Source organism: Limanda limanda, chromosome 2 (genome assembly GCF_963576545.1).
Source record: "Limanda limanda chromosome 2, fLimLim1.1, whole genome shotgun sequence".
Lineage (NCBI taxonomy): Eukaryota > Metazoa > Chordata > Actinopteri > Pleuronectiformes > Pleuronectidae > Limanda > Limanda limanda.
Window position 1 is genome coordinate 29,468,734 of NC_083637.1, and position 20,717 is coordinate 29,489,450.

General features: G+C 40.7%; 1 protein-coding gene across 1 annotated transcript; it reads left to right on the forward strand.

Annotated features, from left to right (window-relative positions):
• The first annotated feature begins 1,522 nt into the window (after nt 1-1,522).
• Nucleotides 1,523-20,609, forward strand: LOC132996336 (collagen alpha-1(XVII) chain-like). Its single transcript, XM_061066689.1, has 55 exons — nt 1,523-1,589; nt 2,992-3,195; nt 3,478-3,708; nt 3,830-3,877; nt 3,964-4,017; nt 4,101-4,148; nt 4,272-4,427; nt 4,829-4,933; nt 5,338-5,403; nt 5,488-5,562; nt 5,682-5,732; nt 5,917-6,075; nt 6,213-6,293; nt 6,382-6,426; nt 7,458-7,580; nt 7,691-7,984; nt 8,084-8,122; nt 8,224-8,250; nt 8,348-8,374; nt 8,481-8,543; nt 8,651-8,755; nt 8,846-8,908; nt 9,011-9,035; nt 9,082-9,146; nt 9,397-9,468; nt 10,632-10,694; nt 11,088-11,159; nt 11,308-11,334; nt 11,426-11,461; nt 12,182-12,217; nt 12,333-12,449; nt 12,552-12,668; nt 12,782-12,862; nt 12,979-13,029; nt 13,163-13,225; nt 13,319-13,369; nt 13,451-13,477; nt 13,566-13,607; nt 13,981-14,043; nt 14,225-14,263; nt 14,781-14,840; nt 14,963-15,103; nt 15,206-15,343; nt 15,439-15,528; nt 16,595-16,705; nt 16,799-16,873; nt 17,001-17,147; nt 17,237-17,377; nt 17,979-18,140; nt 18,701-18,847; nt 19,102-19,251; nt 19,351-19,500; nt 19,601-19,681; nt 20,094-20,147; nt 20,543-20,609. The coding sequence occupies exons 1-55, from the start codon at nt 1,523-1,525 to the stop codon at nt 20,590-20,592; spliced, it is 4,875 nt and encodes a 1,624-aa protein (XP_060922672.1). The 3' UTR covers nt 20,593-20,609.
• The last annotated feature ends 108 nt before the right edge of the window (nt 20,610-20,717 follow it).

The following is a 20,717-nucleotide window of genomic DNA, read 5'->3' on the forward strand; positions in this document are numbered from 1 at the left end:
GGAATTCTAGTAGGCTGAAGCTGCAGCCGCTGGAGGAATCCAATTCAATAAGGCAACGCATGAGTTCTGTTGATTGATGGTTAGATTAAGCTCTCATGCAATATACTCAGCCAAACCTACCATTCACCACTCACACATTACCCAAATCTCAACAGACATACATTGAGGCACACCAAAATTCCGGTTGTTACCCAACCTTACATCTGATGAATTGCATGTACAAGCTGCTTGCACGGGCGATGACACAGAGGTCTGTCTCTTTGTTGACATATGGGAAAATACTGCTAAATGCTAGAATTCAGTGGAACAGTAATACAAGATAAAAAGAGTCAAAAAGTGAGTGGGTTGAAAGGGTTTTTCACCATAAGTCAAAGATCACACCAATTAAAATACAGCAGCCTGAAAAACTGTTGCTCTTTATTTCTAATGATTTTTTTTCTGGGGGGAAGGTTTCTGTGTGTGTGTGCGTGTGTGTGTGTGTGTGTGTGTGTGTGTGTGTGTGTGTGTGTGTGTGTGTGTATGTGTGTCTGTGTGTGTGTGTGTGTGTGTGTGTGTGTGTGTGTGTGTGTGTGTGCGTGTGCGTGTGCATGAGTAAAATCATCACATTACCTTAAAGAGGAAACAAGTGATGTTTTACAATCAGAAATGTTCCTTAACAATATTTTGTTGAGATTTGATTTGGAGTATTTTTATTATGTTGCTTTCCTCAGAGAAAACAACCACCTGGGCCTGAATCCTTCTGACCATTGTGGCTTCTCGATTTTCAGGAGAAAAACAATTAGCCCATGAGATTTCCTTGAAGCTCCATTTGGAAACTTGAGACTCTGGTTCCCATCAGTAGCAGACAGTACTACCAGCCCTAGTCACTCACACACTAATGATTACACAATCATTTAAAATATAATCCATTTATAACCCCACAAACACATTTTTACAGTGACTTGAAAACTGTCTGATTGATTCAACATTTTTTGCAATCTTATTTAAAATCATATTGTTATTAAATTAAATTGACTATGTGAGCGTTTTCCTGTGCGCTGAGTGAGTCTGTACATGCCACTTTCCACAGAAGTGAAGGATCTGTTACTGCCTGTGCGGCAGGTGGACAAAGATTTAATGTCATTACCTCCAGCTATGACTGAAACCTCAGATCTCTTTCAGCCCAGATTCTTTTGTAATATGCTTCCATATTGTGGGTCTTTTTTTGTCAAAAGCAATGCCACATCCATCAAGTGAACAATGAGCTCATGGAAGTTATATACAGCGTCTCGGTGAGCCCTTCAAGTCAGTTGCATGTCGGACTCCAAAGAGCCTTTTCCACAAGCGACTTGACTACAAAGGAAAGAAACATGACCACAGAAAAATATGACTTGCTCAAAAGCAATATGTGCAGATCCTGCCTTGAGGTGTTAACATTCCAGTTCAGCATCCAGCGTTCTTCTTTCATGTTTAACAAAGTATTACAGCTTTTACTCACAAAGTATATATGCTGTGTTTTTGTTTTTGCCACAGATAACACTCGATGGACAAGTTAACTACAGTCAAGACTGTCGGCTATGGTGGAGGAGGAGCTGGAGCAGGGAGCAAAGGTAACATGTGAAAAGTGTTAGACTGTGGCTGGCTTTACACAGAAAACTGGTAGTGCAGTGATGTATTCATCTTTTAACTTTTATGTATACAAGTTTTGGTACGTTGTCGACAAAAGCAACAAACCACCCATATAGTAGAAAAATGTGAAACACCAGCAGTTAATGGCATCAACTTAATGACAGAGTGGGATCATGTATCCAACAGCCGACGCAGACCTTGTTGACCCGGGGGGATGTCAGAGCTAGTGTGACTCTCTTTTAAGCCGTTTTCACAAATGTCCTGTGGAGGTTCTCTGGAGAATTGAGACCGGACTTTCTCCAGAGTTTTCCTTTCACACATGAGCAGCAGCAGGAGATCCTCCACTTAGAAACATATTAATTCCACTGCAGATATTAAAGTGTTTTGTTTACAACAAATTGACACTGGCCTTGGCTCTTATCATCTCAACATCTTCTGATATCTTTGTCTTTTACTTACGTGTGTCACTGCTTTTTCACTTAAGCTTTTTGTACCAAAGTACCAGAACAATGGGAGTGAATTGAACAATGTTCAGAGCACTGTAAATAGATTTTGGACAGGCTATGTCTTTGGAAGAAAAAAAGTAAAAACTTCAAACATTAAAACAAATCTTTAAAGTGACATGATAGAAGATTTAGGAACATCAGTGTACGTACAGTAAGATGATGAATTTGTATTTAATGAATACATTTAAAAAAATGGTCATACACAATATCTGTATTCTTCCCAGGATTAAAGCTGCAACTAATGTCCTGTCATTGACAATGTCTAAAATAACTGATCTGTCATGTGGAGATAGGTTGTATGAGAATTATTGACCGACGTTCCCTCTGCTCTATTGAGCTTTTGATGATCTTTATGTTTAGCAAGGTGTTTGGGCTTCCTGGCTGCTCAGATCAGTCTCACAGCTCTGATCAGACATGTTGGTAGAAGCAGCTTGCAGCCACTTTTAGTAGAAAGACTGTGTTTGACTCTATCTACTGGAATAAACAGTTTTCGACTCCCATTAGCCAGATCAACTAGATACATCAGTGCTGTTTTTGGTAGTTGCTCTGCTGCTTCCTGGTGGTCAAACAGTTATCGCAACTGTAAAGTCCTGAGGAGGCAGCTTATCATGTTTTAGACCTGAGGGATCATGATCCTGGGCAGCTCCAGCACCAGCTGTGTTATATGTTCCTGTCATAAATCAGTCTCATCTAAGAGAGCAAGGTTTCATAGTGCAGAGGAATTGGGCATGCTCAGGCACAGAACCAGGCGAGTGCACTCTTATCTCAGGAATGTTATTTGATCATCAAAAATTTTCCAAAGGTCAAACAATAACAGTGACAGTTGTAAAAAACATAGGAATTATATTTTTAAATATGTTTTTATATTCCCCCCAAGGTGATCTTTTAGTGAGTTCGGCTGGATCAGGTGGAAGAGCTACGTCAGGAGGCTCCAGTGTCACAAGCAGCTCATATGTGGTAACATCCAGCCGCTCCGGTGGATCAGGAGCAAGCAACGGGACCGGAGGCATCAGCATCACTACTGTAGGATCCTCCTCTGCTGAGGGCTCTGCAGCCTCTGTGGGCTCTGGGGAAGGGTTCAGTGTTTCTGGAGGGGGGTCCTCCGGGGCAGGGTTCAGTGTTTCTGGAGGGGGGTCCTCTGGGGCAGGGTCCAGGTCTGCTGGAGGGGGGTCCTCCGGGGCAGGGTTCAGTGTTTCTGGAGGGGGGTCCTCCGGGGCAGGGTCCAGGTCTGCTGGAGGGGGGTCCTCCGGGGCAGGGTTCAGTGTTTCTGGAGGGGGGTCCTCTGGGGCAGGGTCCAGGTCTGGTGGAGGGGGGTCCTCCGGGGCAGGGTTCAGTGTTTCTGGAGGGGGGTCCTCTGGGGCAGGGTTCAGTGTTTCTGGAGGGGGGTCCTCTGGCATGTCCTCTGGTTTTATTGTTGATGGCAGAGATGGAAAAAGGGAGGGGAGTCAAGGTGCTGTATCTACAGTGACAAAAACCAGCTACAGTTCAGGTGGATATGGTGAAGCAAAGAGAGGGTCTTCCTCTGCAATCCCGTCTCCAAAAGAGAAGAGGAGCAAGAGCAGCATGGCAGCAGCTCTCCCAGATGTGTTTGATGGTTAGTTATTGATCACTGTTATATTTTCACACTATTGATTGAAGTGTGTAAGAGGTGTCAGCACCACAATGATGCAGGATTTGCAGAATTAAGTGTTAAATGAAGGCTTTTTGTGTTTCAGAAAGTTCAAGCACAAGCTCTTCTCCAGAGTACACCAGGAAAGACTACGGTCAGTGTTAACATATTACAATCTCAGATTGTTCTCTGGAATGTGCAGAGGAAGTACAACGTGTATCATTAATGAATTTCTTGCAGGCACATCAAATGCAACTTCAAGTTCTGCCACCAGGGGGAGAACTCAGAGCAGAGGTAAACCATGAGGGAGAGTGTATAATCAATACATGTCACATACATACATGAGATTATTTACTAACTATGTTGTCATTTTGAAGAGAGTGAGATCAGAGCCAGACTCCAGAGTGCTTCTCCCCCAGCACGTTGTGAGTATGACTTGCCACATCCATGTATATAAATATATCTAATGCTATACATGAACTGTAATCATCAACTAAAACCAGTTTGTAACATGAGTTCAAATGTAAATGTAAACACTGTCTGTGCAGGGACGGAGCTGGATGATGTGAAGCGTCTGCTGAGAGGAAACTCCACCAGCACCAGCCCCACTCAGTCCCCCAACAACACGCTGCCCATCCCGACGAAGGCCAGTGTGGAGGCCCGGAGCATGTCTGAGAGCTCCAGCACAGGTTCAGACATTCAGCGCCCGTGTCCGTCATGTTTTAATCAGATATTCCTCCTTTGGTCTGGGGAGCTGTGATACTGCCTGGAGGGCTGAGTGTTCAGAGCAGCGCTGAATCAGTTAAAATGAGAATGTATGGAATGTGCTGTAAATGAGAAGTTCTCACCTCTTCTTCAACGCCACAGATTTTTGTTTCAGAGACGCTACTCACTCAGTGGTCAACAGGAAACAAGATACTACTGATAAAAATGCCTGCTCTTTAGTTCTTCTAATAATGTTTGCAGATTTGCAATTCTATACCACAGTTATAACTGAAACTGAGTATGTTTCTGGATGGCTACTTTTTACATTACCTCTGCACAACATTTCATCAGTTTTTTTGTTTTTATGGGTTTGTCTAACATATTCATTTGTCCTTTTTAGACATCCCCTATGGCAGCAATTGGCCTGGAGGTGTGAGCAGTAGCTACAGTTACACAAACACAAACAACAACAACCTGTCCACTACCTCCACTCTTTACCAGTCAGGTCCGTGAAATACACATGACAACCATTAAAGCCAGCAATACTAACTGGTTTTCTGTTTCCTGAGGAATTTATTACAGGTTATATAAAATGTTGCAATATTGTATGTAACTCATAAACCATTGCATGCCAAATGTGTGGTGTGTTTTATTCTGATAATACCTTATATAGTTTTAATAATAATGACAATAATAACTATTATTGTTGTCGATGAATTCATCAAATGTAATCAAAATATGTTGATCTTTATGTTGTGCAAAATACATTTTTCATAGATATAAATATTTGAATTAAGTTTCTTTGCCAGCTAAGATTGTTAAATAAATAAATCAAATAAGGTTGTGTTGTGTGCTGTGTTGTGTTGTATTGTGATGCATTTTGTTGTGTTGTGCTGTGTCCAGGTCCAGGACTTCAGAACAATATGACCCTCAGCTCTCCCTTTGTGAGCAGTGGCCTCTCTGCCAGCAGCGCAGGTGAGCCTCATCCATCACTGTCTCCGGGGGTTTCACGTCCACAGCTCTCACTGACACCTCCATTTATCTCTGTCTCAGCTCCAGTGTACGGTGTTCAGAATAATCTGACCAGTACCAGCCCCACTCTTCTGTCTCCAGCAGGAGGAAACTCTCAAACAGGTAAAGCGCAACAACATATACAAAAAATCTGGATTAAATGTGGTTTGGAGTATCAATATTAAATTAGACAAATAAAACTATGTTGTACTTTTTGAAGAGTTGTTTTTGTCGCTTCACAGTTTATGGTGTGCACAAAAATCTAACCGGCCTTGGAGTAAGCCCAAACACTGGTGAGCAACAATTTCGAAGGATAAAATACATACACATACCCTGTCATAGTAACTTGAACTTTAGTAAACTGCTTTGCATTGAGACAAATAAAAGGGCCAACAAAGTGCAACCTGGGACTGATTTCTGTTTAACCAACAGTGGGTGATGGTTCATTTTTAATTTAGTGTTGTTTGTCTCTCACAGTGAGATCCAGAAGTCCCTCTGCTGACGACGCCCCAGGAAAAGACTTTGTGCTGTTAGAGAAGGAGAACATTCCCATCAAGATGGAGTCACAGAGGCTGGTCGCGACCAAAGTCACGGCGAAGCAGTTCACGTCTGCTCCTACATCTGCTAGTACTTTGGGTAAACATTAAACTACAAGTAGTACTGCTCAAATACTGCTGCTGCTCATATTAACACTGATATACATCCTAGTTGCTATTCTGCGGCAACTATAATAATGTAAAGGTTGTGTTGGATAATTGATAACTGTTTTATAGTGACCTACCCTGACGACTCACTGAAGAGAGAGAAACAGAAGCTATCAGCCAGCACAGCAGTAGAAGGAGCTGACACTAAATGTGAGATTTAACAAATTCTATTGATTTGAATCGACATCATACACAGTTCACTCCTTGTTTGTAATAATTGTTGTTTTAATTCTCAAAGCTTCAGGCGCGAGGGTTGCCACAAAAGACAAAGCCACATATGCAGGTACTGTACACTGCCCCAGATTTTATGTTTGTCTTTTCCACCATTTTCTGTTTTATACTTTACCTCAGTACTCCTGTTGTTTATGTTCAACTATTGTCACAAACCCTACCAGGAATTTTTTTTTCAAAATGTTGTATAAAACTGGTCACATCGCATGAGAAGAACTTTTGGAGTTTGAGAGATGTTAATTAAAGGTTCAGTGTGCAAAAAGATCCCTTGCATCTAATTCTTACACACTGAGCCTTTAAGCTATTCATCACGAATAGAAGGTTTAGGATGAGAGGATGGACCCCAACTCTCATGTCCGTCTAAAAGTAAGTAATCCTGTGTCCTCAATACAATTACTGCTTTCACATCTGTACTTAGAGCTGTGTACTCGTGATCAGATCAATCAGGATGATGTTTATACCAGGTCTAAACAGGGTTTAAGCTACAACTAGGAAACTGAAGCTCAGTATAGCATAAAGAAACAGCCACTGTCCTTCCTGTGGAGCTTCCAGCAAAACACTGGTGGCCAAGAAATAGTTCAGCAAACTGTATGAATTGGAAAGTTTAGAAAATTTAAATATTCAACCGAACTTAGCGCACTAGATTTTTTTTTATGTTAAGGCAAACTCAAACTCCTATTTATACTGTGCAACCTCCGGTAACTATCTTTTGTTTTGATAATTTATCTTTCATAATTACAGGAACTTTTAATTTGCATTTGTTATACTAAGGATTCTAAACAATTATAAAAAACTGTTAAATACTGAGCATTGTCCCTCTGCACAACTCGTAGTCAATAGAAAAATTTACAAAGCTAAGGATAATGTGAGAACAATAAAAAACTAGAGTCGATAAGTGACAGAAAAGAAAAAAGTTAATGTTAATTAATACAAATTCTCCTAATTTTGCTGTCAACACTGAACTTAAGCCAGATAGTATACAGTACATTTGATTATTTTTCCAGAAATGCTTTATGAATCTGCTGCTTTTATGCATCCAGTCCAGTCTTCTTATTTGTCACTTTTATTTGTTTTGTTTTTCAGAGTTCCGAAAAGATGAATCAGGTTTTGGCTTCTGCTCCTGGTGCAGCTGGTGGAAGTGGCTGCTAGGCCTCCTGCTCAGCCTGCTCCTCCTCCTCGGACTCCTCTTTGGACTTATCGCTTTAGGTAGGACAGGAGAACTACTCCATTCTTTTTGAGCAGCAGGTGTTTCTGCTTTCATGAGGGTCAGCAGAGGGGATCTCAAAACATTCACCATCTTCTCTCGTATTTTACAGGTGAAGAGGTGAAACGCCTAAAGAACCGCGTCGATGCCTTGGAAGCCATCACTGGCACCGCCCCAGTTAAGTCCAGTCGCTTGTCGGCTTCCTCTGGCCTCAATATCATCGACCCACTGGATTCAGCATATGTCGACAGGAGTGTCTCCGCGACCCGCTCTGATAACAACATCAACCTGGGGGCTGCTGGGCCGGGAGGAGGAGGAGGAGACGCAGCGAGACAGGACAGCACTGCACTGCAGAGAACTGTGCAGCAGCTGGTCAAGGCTGAGCTCCTATCGGATGCTGTACGAGGTAAGACTAGAAATGAAAGAAGTTAGATCAAAGCCAACAGTGAAACAACCTCCTGGACATTTGTATGTATTGATCATCACTTTTTTCTTCTACCTTTAGAAACACTTAAAGGAGAGAGAGGAGCGCCAGGGACCAAAGGTACATTTACACAAATTATAGAATAATTTAAAAACTGATATGTTGAGATGTTGTAGACAGTTGATAGTCATGAAACTGTAAGTCTGGCTGTTTCTTTACAGGTGACCCAGGGGCACTAGGACAAAAAGGTGAGGTAGTTAATTAACATAAAACCTCAGAAGTGTGTGATACAAGAATCAACCTCTGTAAACTGTAAACTATACACTAAAAATCTCTGTTTTGCAGGGGATGGCGGTTTCTCTGGTCTGCCAGGTAAGACATCGTGCAGAGAAATCTGCACGTGTTGTGGGTTTTTTTCTTTCACAGAGATGACAAAGTCATAACTCACTGCCTGCTCCCATGTATCTTATTTCTTCAGGTCATCAAGGGCAGATGGGTCACCCAGGAGTGGAAGGGCCCAGGGGACCTAAGGGAAGTGCAGGTAATGTCCAGCTTCAGTCGTTTTCCATTACTTGTTTAGGTGAGTGGAGACAATTTGAAAGTGTTAGAAAGACCACAGGGGTTAATTTTCTCCTTCTTTGTGTCCAGGTGAATCAGGTCCCGAGGGACCATTAGGACCGAGGGGCCGTGAGGGACAGATGGGCCCCCGCGGAGAGACGGGCCCATCTGGTTTTGGAATGAAAGGAGACCAAGGTTGAAAATGTTTTGTGTCACACAAGTTGAATCAATGGAACGTTACTGGATTTTCAGCATTTGAGAAGGAAATGTGGTTCTGATCTTTAGGTGAGCCAGGACGCCCTGGTCCTGCTGGTGCTGCTGGTGCTGCTGGACCTGTGGGGCCAAAGGGTAAGGTCAAATGTCATGATGAAATTATAGATCAGAGCAGATCGTACAGATTATTTTAATACCTAAAATCCACGGCCCCCACATTTTCCTAATTTGATTTAGGTGACACGGGAGAACACAGGGCCTCAGTTTATTTTTCACTGATGACAGCAGTGTATGAGATTTGTTTTTGATGTGTCTACAGGTGAACCTGGACCAAAGGGTTACCAGGGTGAAGCAGGAGCGCCAGGAGCAAAGGGTACCCTTCAGGCTTTATCTTGTTTTCAAACAAAAGATCCTCATATAAGCTGAAAAAAAATAGATAAAAAGGGACGAGATAAACAGTGTGTAGGAAACTTACCAAACTTCATTGAAATTATGAGGTTGTTGTGTTTTTGCAGAGCACAGTTAGTTGAATATTGAATTAACAGAAGATAAGTAATGTTGGCCTTTGTCAGTTAAGGACAAATTTGCTGACTCTTTGAAATTATTGACCTCCATTATTGCAGCTGACAGAGGAAGTCCGGGGACGCCAGGAACCAAAGGAGAGCAGGGAGAGCGGGGATCACGTGGATCAGCAGGTGTGTGTCAGTCCTGCACGACATGAATGAAATGTACTTTTATGCCTTGACATTTACAGAAGTTTATACATGTTCATGTCTACAAACATCTAATCATATTATTTTCAGTCCAAGTGACAACTGGAAACAAACCAAATTTGAAGAATCCCCAAAAGGCAGACTTGAAATGTCATGTCATCAAGAGTCCAAAAACATGTTCTTTGAGGTCACCGTCACTGTGACCTTTGACCAACCCAATCTTGTCAGTTAATCTCTGAATCTAAAGTAGCAGTTGTGCCAAATTTGGCCGACTCCTAATGAAATCTTAAGACAACATATTGTCACGAGACCACATTGACATTGACCTTTGACCTCAAAATTCTAATCAGGTCATCTGTGAGTCAGAGTAAATGTTTGTGCCAAATTTGAAATTCCCTACCTATATAACGTTCACAGCAACATAAGGTCACTGTGACCCGTGATCTTGACATCTGACCTATAACCACCAAAATCAGTTAATTCTTCAGTGCAACTGAGTGTTTCAAACAAATATAAAGAAATGCCTTCAAGGTGTTGAGATGATACGTTCACAAGACAGACGGATGGACAACTTGAAAACATAAGGCCTCTGGCCACTGGCTGTCACCGGTAAAGAGGCATGAAAAAAGTTGCTATTACAGCAGCCATTAAATATAAAAGTTGTAAAGAGGCTAGCGCTGTCACAACATTTTTTTAAAAGTATTTTTGTGTTATTTTGACATATTTGTCATCCTTTATATATGCTAGCCATGTTTACTTTTACATTGATAATATCTAATTTCAATAACGTATACAATACTAACAGGCATTAATATGCTCCACGATATGATCAACACTTTGTCTAATGTGGTAAACATTATCAAACTCTACACAGATATTCATAGGAAAGTTATTAATGAGTCAATTTACTGACTCATGAGTCTTCTGCTTTTAGGCTGACTTGAAAATATCACATAATGGAGAAGGTTTGATTATTATTCTTTAAGTTGTGTGTTTGTGTAAGTTTATTTATTAAAATGTACAATAATACTACATACCTCTAGTGAATGTTTTAAGGATTTAAGTTATAAAAAACCTTGACAATGTTAACATTAAAAGAAAAGGTTCTAATTTTGGATGATTTTGTATGTCTGCATGATTAAAAGGTGAACCAGGACCACCTGGACCACAAGGTTCTGTTGGACCAAAGGGGACTAATGGGATCACAGGTGAGGAGAGAGCGTCAGAGTGTAATAAAAACGAAATTTGATACATTAACATTTTTTGATGTGGGGGTATAACTATGTCGATCATGATGCCATAAGTTATGTGCTTGGAAAACTACTGACATGGTAATGTCAGTTGTTATTATGACTGCATGCTGTAAGAGGTAGGGTAGATGGATTTGTCATTAATAAAAGAAGTGACATTAAATTACTTTGCAAAGAAATTATTTCTCAGCGTGGAAAACAACATGAAATTATATTTGACTGTCCATTTAAAAAAGGATCCAACGAGAGAGGTCAGAGAGTCACTCAGGACAGAGAGAGATTAAACTATCATGTTGTAAACACCTGGTTGTCGTTATATCCTGTTAACTAGAGTTTGTCTTTAAACTGCAGGTGAGGCAGGTTCAACAGGACTTCCTGGAGTCAGAGGACCAGCTGGACCTCCTGGAGATAATGGACCCCAAGGTACCATATAGCACTATCCAGCTATGGCAGCATTCATAATCAATTGTAATGTAATGACTTGTGTTCATCAATTATTGCCTGAGGAATTTCAGGGAGTTTATTTATGAAGAGATTGCACTGAAATTAAATCAGTATGTTTTTTCTACAGGCACCCCTGGGATTCAAGGACCCCGAGGTATGAGAACATATTGAAATCAATGCTTTTACTGTTCTTTCAGATTAGCAAAAATATATTTATAGATGTGTTTTCTGATCCATTGCCACAGGTATATCTGGAAGCCCAGGGCAACCTGGTGCTCAAGGTATTGCCTCATTATCTTCTGTCATCTTCTACGACTGAAAGTTTAGTTAAAGTAACAAAAACACTCAAACACAATGTTCGAAGCAAAAGTAATGAATCTATAGTGAAAAGAAATCACTGCAGCTGTAAATTTATGTCCTTTAACACTTTATCTTAACTGTGGGTAAAAGTGCTTTACAAAGAGAACAACTAAAAACTAAAAATCAAAGACAACAAGCAAAATAACACAATGTTATTAAATTCCAACACAAAACAACAAAAAAGCAAATAATAAAGTAAAAGTCAACGGCAGCAAGTAAAAACATTGCTATATAATTTAATCTGAAAAGAGTTCAAAGTAATGGTAAAAGTAAAAGATAAGGAACAAACAAATGATAGTTTAAAAACAATAATGTAAAAGCCATTCTGTAAAAGTAAGTTTAGAAAACTGCGTTTGTGACGTTTTAAGTCTGAGATCGTCGCGTAAACTTCATGCTATGTTGATTTGAAGGTTTCTATATGAGATCTACATCTGAACAGTTAGTTCTAATCCTGTGAATGGAAATAACCCCCCCCCCCCAAAAAAAAAAAAACTACAGCCTTAATGTTTATACTCTTTAATTGAAGGCATTATATGATCATTTTAAACTAAAACTCTGTAATGAATACTATGTAATCAACCGACTAGTACATATCTGATTTTAAGCTTCACAACACAATATAATATAATGCTATCTTTCAGGTTCACCCGGTTCATCTGGTAAAGTCATCACTCAAAGTAAGAACTGCAGTTATTGTACTATTGTAAATGCACAGATTAGGTACTGTGTAGGCATTAAGATTTAGGTATTGTACTCTAACTGGCCAATTGTCTATTTCTATGTTGTTCCCAGCTGGCTCTGACACTATGGCCATCCCCGGACCTCCAGGGCCAGCTGGGCCTGCAGGCCCTGCTGGATCCCCTGGTCTGTCTGGTCCCATTGGCCCTGCTGGTGTCCCAGGACAAACTGGTAAATCCAAACTCCTAACATGTATTAAGCAGCTTAGATGGTTCTAAACTTTTTAGATGAATGTGAGTATCATTGTAATTTTACCTTGACTCAATCATTTAGGTTCTAAGGGTACACAAGGGGAGGCAGGAGAAAGGGGACCGAAGGGAGAGCAAGGAAAACCTGGCGAGCCAGGCATCAGCGTCACAAAATCAGAAACTGTCAGTGCCACCCGTACTGGTAAGTACCTCTCTATTCTTTAATCACCTACTTTATTGCCATTAGTATCAAGATCATACTGTGTGATGTAGTAATACATGCGGAAACATCCTCTATCTTTTCATTTCTGACAGGACCTTCCTCAGTGGCAGGTTTGCCTGGTCCACCAGGACCCCCAGGTCCTCCTGGACCGTCTGGTCCTCATGGTCCTGAAGGTCCTGCTGGTATGCTGGAAGATATTTGATAGATAACAATGGTGTAGTCAAGCAATTGTTATATGAACTTTGATCCCACTAATGGTTATTGAAATGTTACTGTTACTTTTGTTTAGGTGAGAGTAAACAAGGTCCTCCAGGACGGAAAGGTCCTCCAGGACAGCCAGGTAAAGGCAGTTGTCAATGTACCAAGAAAAAATAAGTGTTCTCACACAAAACTGAGTGATCATATGTACAATCCATTAAATAATTTCTCTTTCTCATTATACGGTGCGAGTAATGATGTTGCTGTCCTCACAGGTGAGGGCTATCCTGGACCCCCAGGACAGAGAGGAGAACCTGGCAGCTTTGTGCCTACTTCAGGTTGGTGGGAGGAAACTCTTTTTAGATTTACTGTAGATTGACAACAGCTCATGTGACATACTTCATACTGCATCTCTCATGCTTTTGCCTCAGAGACTTTCTTTGCTGGACCACCAGGACCCCCTGGTGCAAAGGGCCCAGCAGGTAGGTTCAATTAGTTTCTTAAACTGTGTATGAATTTTGCAAAACTTTAAAATTTACATTTATGATATCCTATCTTCTTAGGCGAGAGAGGACCACAAGGTTACGAAGGTGAGAAAATTGAAAACTGTAGCATGAGTCACAGTGTTTATGAATGACAGATATCATATGCAACTTAATGTTATTCTGATTGTTCCAGGTCAACCAGGTCAACCAGGTCTACCAGGGGAAGCAGCTGTTGGTAAGTAAACAACTTTTCGATTTGACAGACGTACTCAATGTGTCTGTTATGTCAATTTCTATTTCGGCAAATTATTGTGCAGTGGAAGGAGATGGCAGGCGACCCTTGAACCCTTGCTGTTTGCCTTTCATGACATTATACTTTGACTGATATTTATTTTCTGTGCTTTATTTCTCATGTTCTTGTTGATAGATAGTTATGTGATTCTTCAGAACTTTTTAGCAAAAGATTCACATGCTAAATGTGGTCCTCATCTTTCAGTCACTTTCATCTGGTGGTCTTCATCAGAATTTGTTTAGTTTACAGGAAGATATTTCCATTGTCAGACAGAACTTTCACCACATGCTCACTAGTGTTTTGGTTTTCACATCAGGTTTCCCAGGTCCGCCTGGACCTAGGGGGCCTCAGGGACAACAAGGACATACAGGTAAACCTGGTATCAAGTTCTCTTTTACATACAGGTTAAAAGGTCTGTTTTTTGCATGTGTTATTACACAGTATTAAGCTACAGGTAATGGTTGTATGAAAAAAAATTGCTCTTTCTGTCAGATTTTCCTCTGCCCCCTTTAAACATATTTGATTAATAAATTCTTATTAATGTATTTGTATCCTTGCAGGTGATGCAGGTGTCCCTGGACCCCCAGGGTTATCTAGTGGTAAGACCATACTAAATACCTTATCATATCTAATCAAGTATCAAGATCATGTCTGAAATGTATTCCTTAAATAGTCCTGTGCTTTGGGCCACTTTAACTGACCAATACATTATAATCACCCAGATAGAGCTATATTTGCCAGATAAAAATGCCAGCTGTCCCAATTCAAAAGCAGTAATGGGAACATTTCTGTAAATTAAATATTTATAGTTCTAGCATTGACTTGTCTATGAACTTTTTTCAACTTAAAGATATTTGAAAAAAGTTACACAATGTAGACTTAACTGATGAAGTGTTAATGTTCACTTATCATTTATGACAGACAAAGCTTAAAGCACAAATGCATTGCTTTCACAATTCAGCCCAGATTGTTGCAGCTTGGTCAAGTTGAAATTTCCAATAATTTTCAATCATAATAATATAATTAATCTTTGAACATTTTTTAAAACTATTTTTAAAGTCTTTTCTAGATGTACGTATATGATATTTTATTTGGGACTCTGTGTCTTTAAACCAGGTGGTTCATTCAGTCCTGGACCAGCTGATGTGGGCCAGCTCGTCGCAGAGTACCTTCAGAGTAAGCTGTACCCCTGTGCCTCTATTTACTTTGGTTCACAGTATATCACACCACATAAGGAAGAAATAATGAAAAACTAAAGTCAATTCAACAGTTTGAGATGATGTGGTCTTGACATGCAGATGGTGCCATCAGGGAGTATCTGGCTGGACCTCCTGGACCTCCTGGGCCTCCTGGGTCTCCTGGTGCTCCGGGATCCCAAGGGAACACAGGGGACGGGCTGGTGGATGATGTTACCAATCGAGTCTTAGCCTACATCCAGAGTATGATCAATATTACATAAATGTTACAGTGATTAAAATGTAGATCAACTGTTTTCATGACATTTTTTCACCCTCAGTATGACCTTTACCTACTGTCATCAGGTTCAGGTAGAGGATATGATGGGTCTGTTGGACCACCTGGACCTCCCGGGCCTGCTGGACCTCCAGGAGGCCCAGGGACCACAGAGGCCACAGGGCTGGTGGACGATGTGGCCAACCGAGTCCTCGCCTACATCCAGGGTAGGATTACACAATAATGTTGCGTCTATTATCTCAAAGTATCGACTCATTTAATAACAGCAGTAGTTTTATAACCTGTACCCTTCTGTATCCAGGTTCAGGGTATGATCGGACTCCAGGCCCTCCTGGTCCTCCAGGTCCACCTGGCGCCATCTCTATTAATGACATCATCAATGTTTTACAACGTAAGTTTCATGAGATGTTGATCAAAATCCCAACATTTCTAAAAGGTGGCATAGTTTGCAGGAGCAGAAACTCAATATTTGAATGGAACAAAAAATTATACAATTCACTTCATTTCATTTCAATGTTATTTTGTATAGTGCCAAATTATAAAAAACGTAATGTCAAGGTAATTTAGATATTAAAGGGATAGTTCACTAACGTAAAAATGTGCTCATTATCTACTCACCACTATTCAGATGGGAGGGGTGGGTGAGCACTTCTGGCTTCTCAGGGGTAAACATTGTTACTGCATCATCCAATACAATGGAATTAACCGAGACTTCAGAAGTAATAAAACAACAGCAAAAACACGACATGCCTCCATACTGCTTGTGTGGTGTCATCTAAGTGTCCACAGGCCCAGACATTTATATTTGACTTGAAACAAGGTCATTTACACAATGTGTTTTAAGCCTAAAAGTCCACCGGAAGTGGCTAAGCCAGCAGATGTTAGCACATCCAACGTTCCGTGAATGCACCGTGTAAGGAAATATCAGCTGACCTACAGACTAAAAACTTGATGTAAATGACCTCGTTTCGAGTCAAATTTGAATGTCAGGGATGTGGACAATGGGATGACACCACAGGAGCAGAATGGAGGCATGTTAAGTTTTTTTGTTATTTTATTACGTCTCAAGTCTAGGTCACCAATCATTTCAATTGTTTTGTATTCTGCTATAATAAACGTCACCCACCCCTCCATCGGCATAGTGGTGAGTAGACAATAAGTGAATATTCATTTTTCAGTGAACTATCCCTTTGAGGTCTTGACCTTCAGAGAATATCTTCTTTATCATTTTGTATATTGATTGGAAAGATTTTTAACCTGCAATGCTTGTCTTGAAAAAAGAGAGACCTGTGTTGTTAGGGACATTATGTCAACATGTGAAAGAAAATATCAAATTATCAACATGTGGGGAAATAGCCATTAACAGACAGGGACATCTTTTTAACAGATTTTCTCAAAATCTTGAAGTTATTTTTTAATGAGAGCAAATGCTAACACTGGGAATTATTTGTGTTCAGGGGAGGATGTGAGGAGATATGTTGCTGGTCCAGCTGGTCCACCAGGACCACCTGGTGGTGAGATATTGAACATCCAGGAGGTGGCTGAACAAGTGCTCAGTCGCATGAATGGTGAGTTACAGAATAACCTAGGTTACCTATTTAAAATGTAAACTGTTGAGATGACATACAGTTAATGATATTGTGGGTCTTGTCTGTCACCAGAGAGGGGATTGGGAGGTGTCCCTGGACCACCTGGGCCACCTGGACCTCCTGGGCCTCCTGTACACGTGTTATCAAGTAAGAGACACAACAACAGTTTGATTCTATTCAAATCCTGACTGACACAATGTGTTTCTTAAATACTTAAGGTGGATCTAATACCGGTCTTAATCTAACAAATGTTTTTTTTTCTTTGTCTCACAAGCTGGGTATCAATCAAATGTGGGCCCTCAAGGGCCTCCTGGTCCTCAAGGTGTCCCTGGTCTACAAGGACCACCTGGACAAGCAGGACCACCTGGCCCACCAGGATTTGGCAACTACATAAGCTCAGACATTCGTGACTACATGCAAAGTGAGTTTGACAGAAAACTTGATTTTTAAATGACAAGAATAAATAATCACACACATTTTTTTGTCTATTTGTTCCATTGCGTCCCAAAGGTGTTGCCTTCAAAGGCTCCCCAGGCCCCCCTGGTCCCCCTGGACCTGAGGGTCCCCCTGGTCCAATGCGAGGACTGGTCTCATATGCTGAGCACACTGACAGAGATTCAATCACAACAGAAAAACAAGAACGTTTCAAGAGTAAGTTTAACCCTCTAAAATACACTGTCTCACCCAAGAGACGCTTAGGCTTTTGTAAGTCTCCTATCGGAGAAAAGCATTTTTTATCACTCCAACAGCTGTGGACACAGAAGTGGCTCGCTCCAGAGTGTTTTCCAAAATAAGCACTACCACAGGCCTTAGATCCCTTTTTTAATGACCAAACGGTATGCCTATATTACATTAATTTAGTATCTGTCATACTGACTTGTTGGTCATAACATTTGTGTGTAAATGAATACTTCAACAAGTTATGTCCAAAAATACCATTGGGTTCAGCTTCAAGGCAACTTGTGTCTCTTTAGCTTGAGCTAAATTCCAGGTCATAGATGGGTTCAAGGGCATGAGTATAGGTTAGAGCACATATGCTAAAAATATACAAAGAACATAAGAACTTTCATGCAATTTAATCCTGCATATATTGGATTTGGGTTATAGACTAAATGGATCCTCAAACACTTGGATCAACAACCATTCAAAAACATTATGTTGAGGGTTTAATTAAGTCTTACCATAACTGTTGCTTCATAACTGTCTGCTTAAGAGTCACATATTAAGTCATATAATATTGTATTGTCTCCAGGTCAAGCGGTGAGAGGAGCCATGTTTGGGCATCCTGGTCGGCCAGGCCCTCCTGGACCCACAGGACACAAGGGAGAGCCAGGTGTGCCTGGCACTGGAGCCTGGAGCCTCGATACTGCTGACTACTCCAGTATGGCTGTCCGAGTAACTGATTACATCAAATGTAGGTGGCAAGACCCATGTCAACAATGACAGAATGCTTGCTTGAATCTGTCAATACCTACTTATATGGTCCATGTATTGTATTTTATTTAGCTTTTGGTTCTCTTTATTCAACCAGATAATCTCTAGAGATGCATTATCTCTCTTGCAAGAGAGATTTAGCCAAGATGGCAGCATTGGATTGTCATATTGTAATACAAGTACTCACATCATTTTATAACAATCACATTTACACAAAGAAACCTGACCCAAGAAGAGTGAGAGATGAGAGTCATGAACCGTATCTTGTATGTGATGCTTGAATGACTGATATTAAGGCACCGTTTATAGACAACGTTTATCTTGTAGTATTTTTAAGCCTTGGGAGCACAATAGGAAAATGCAGTTATGCCATGACCTGAGCAGATAATACTGCACACTATTTATCACCAGTAGAATCTAGATAGACAGTGTGACAAGGATAGGTAGATAGTCTAGAGAAAGCATTAGGTTAAGTTTGTGAATTAGTGCTAATGTTTAATATACAGTATAATACTGAACGCTACTGTTCTTCACATGCAGCCCACGGTCTGCTCAGTGATGTTCGGAGAGGCCCTGACCAAGTTGTCCAAGGACTTCCAGGACCTCCTGGACCCCCAGGAATACCTGGACTAAACCAGTGGGTCAGCTCCCGAGAAAATGTAGCGGGTCTGGTGGAATATCTCAAATGTAAGTCGATGAGCTCTAAAATCTGGTGAAGTCCACATAGTAACAGTATCAGAAGTAACACACATTGAGACAATCATTGACATTACTGTCTTCTGAAAACTTAAACTGTAAACGTTCCCTGCTGCTCAAGGTCTTTGCTCATGTTATAAGTCTTCCAGTCTTTTTCAGTCAGATTTTCTTTATTTTCTTCAGATTTTAGTCAACCAGTTGCATCAAAGGTTCACTTGTATCATCCAGTTTACTCATGTTTGCAGCTCATGGTGTGCTGCAAGATATTCTGAGCACATACAACAGTCGCACCTTCCAAGGACCTCCAGGACCGGCCGGGCCCCCAGGTCCACCAGGATACAGCAGATTTTCTGGTACATATGGAAATGCCACAGAACTGCTGGAATATATCAAATGTGAGTCAGCTACAATATTATTCAACAAATCACAGATAAAAACTTAAATATGAATGTCAGTGGTAAACTTTTCATGACCTTATCTCTTAATTTACCCAGCGCATGGCCTGCCCGGTAACATTGAGCGCACTCACAATGAACGTGTCATCCATGGTCGACCTGGAACACCTGGGCTTCCAGGTCCACCGGGCTCCAGCCGCTTGTTTGGTTCTGATACAAACGTCTCTGATTTGGTGGAATACATCAAAGGTAAAGCAGAATTTAACATTACACACTCTTTATTTAAAAAGAAAAATGTTGGAGCTTAAAATGTGAGAATGAGGATTTAAAAAAACTTTGTCATTCATAGCTCATGGAGCCATTGTAGGAAATCCCGGGAGACCAGGACCGAAAGGGGAGATGGGATTCCCCGGCATTAAAGGAGACTCAGGTACATCCGATAGAATTGTATCTGATAGAAGATCCACAGTACTGTTATAGAAATATATTCCCCAGTTTATCTGTCAGGTAAATCTCTCCACCACAGTTCAATGAGGAAACAGTGCTGTGAAAAAACACAAAGAGGGAATGTAACACTGTCACTAGATATTCACCTGATTTGTGTAACTCCACTGTTGAATCACTTCACATGAATGTTGCAGTACAGGAAGAGGACTGTGTGAAGATGGGGGGGGTCATATATCTTAACATTTAATTTAGAAAAAACACAGTTAGAATAATTCAGACCACAAGATGACCTTGAAATTGTTGGGGAAAAAAAGAGTAAATTCATGTTAAGATTGAACTTTGAGTAATTCTTACGTTTTTCACAATTTCTAATGACTCTGTCTGTCTGGTCACAGGTGAACATGGTCCTCCTGGGCATCAGGGACCCAAAGGACTTAAGGGTGACAGAGGTCAGTGATTATTTCACATTCAGTCTTGGGCCTGAAGTAAGCCCTATTCAACATTGTTCACTAATCGTAATTAACACAATTCAGTTGTCACAATACACTGTGATAGCCATGTATGATAACAAATTGCTATAAAATCAATTCACAAAAAAAAATTGTAAAAGGTTTGATCAATTCAGCTAAAAATATCTTGTTTTCATCTCACTGCTCATGCTGGTTTTATTTCAAAACAATCAAATGTGTCTGAAGAAAAAAGTTACTGCTGACAGCTCATTGCAGCAAGCTAACATCACGTCAGCCTGGATGAGTTCATTTGAAGAGAGGGGCCACGCTGCAGAGTTTTGATATCATGCAAACAGTCATGGTTGTGAGCAGGTTGTGTTGCTTTTTTTTCCCAGGAGATTTCTCACTGATGACCAAAAGACGGAAGAGGAGCGTTGGCATCTGAGAGCAGCGTCTCTGAACATATGGACCTTTAAGAGTTGTGTATGAATGAGGGAACATGTACTGAAGCACTTAGATTCAGCTTATCAGTTTGATTTTTGTAAGGAACTTGATTGTATTTTTGTATCC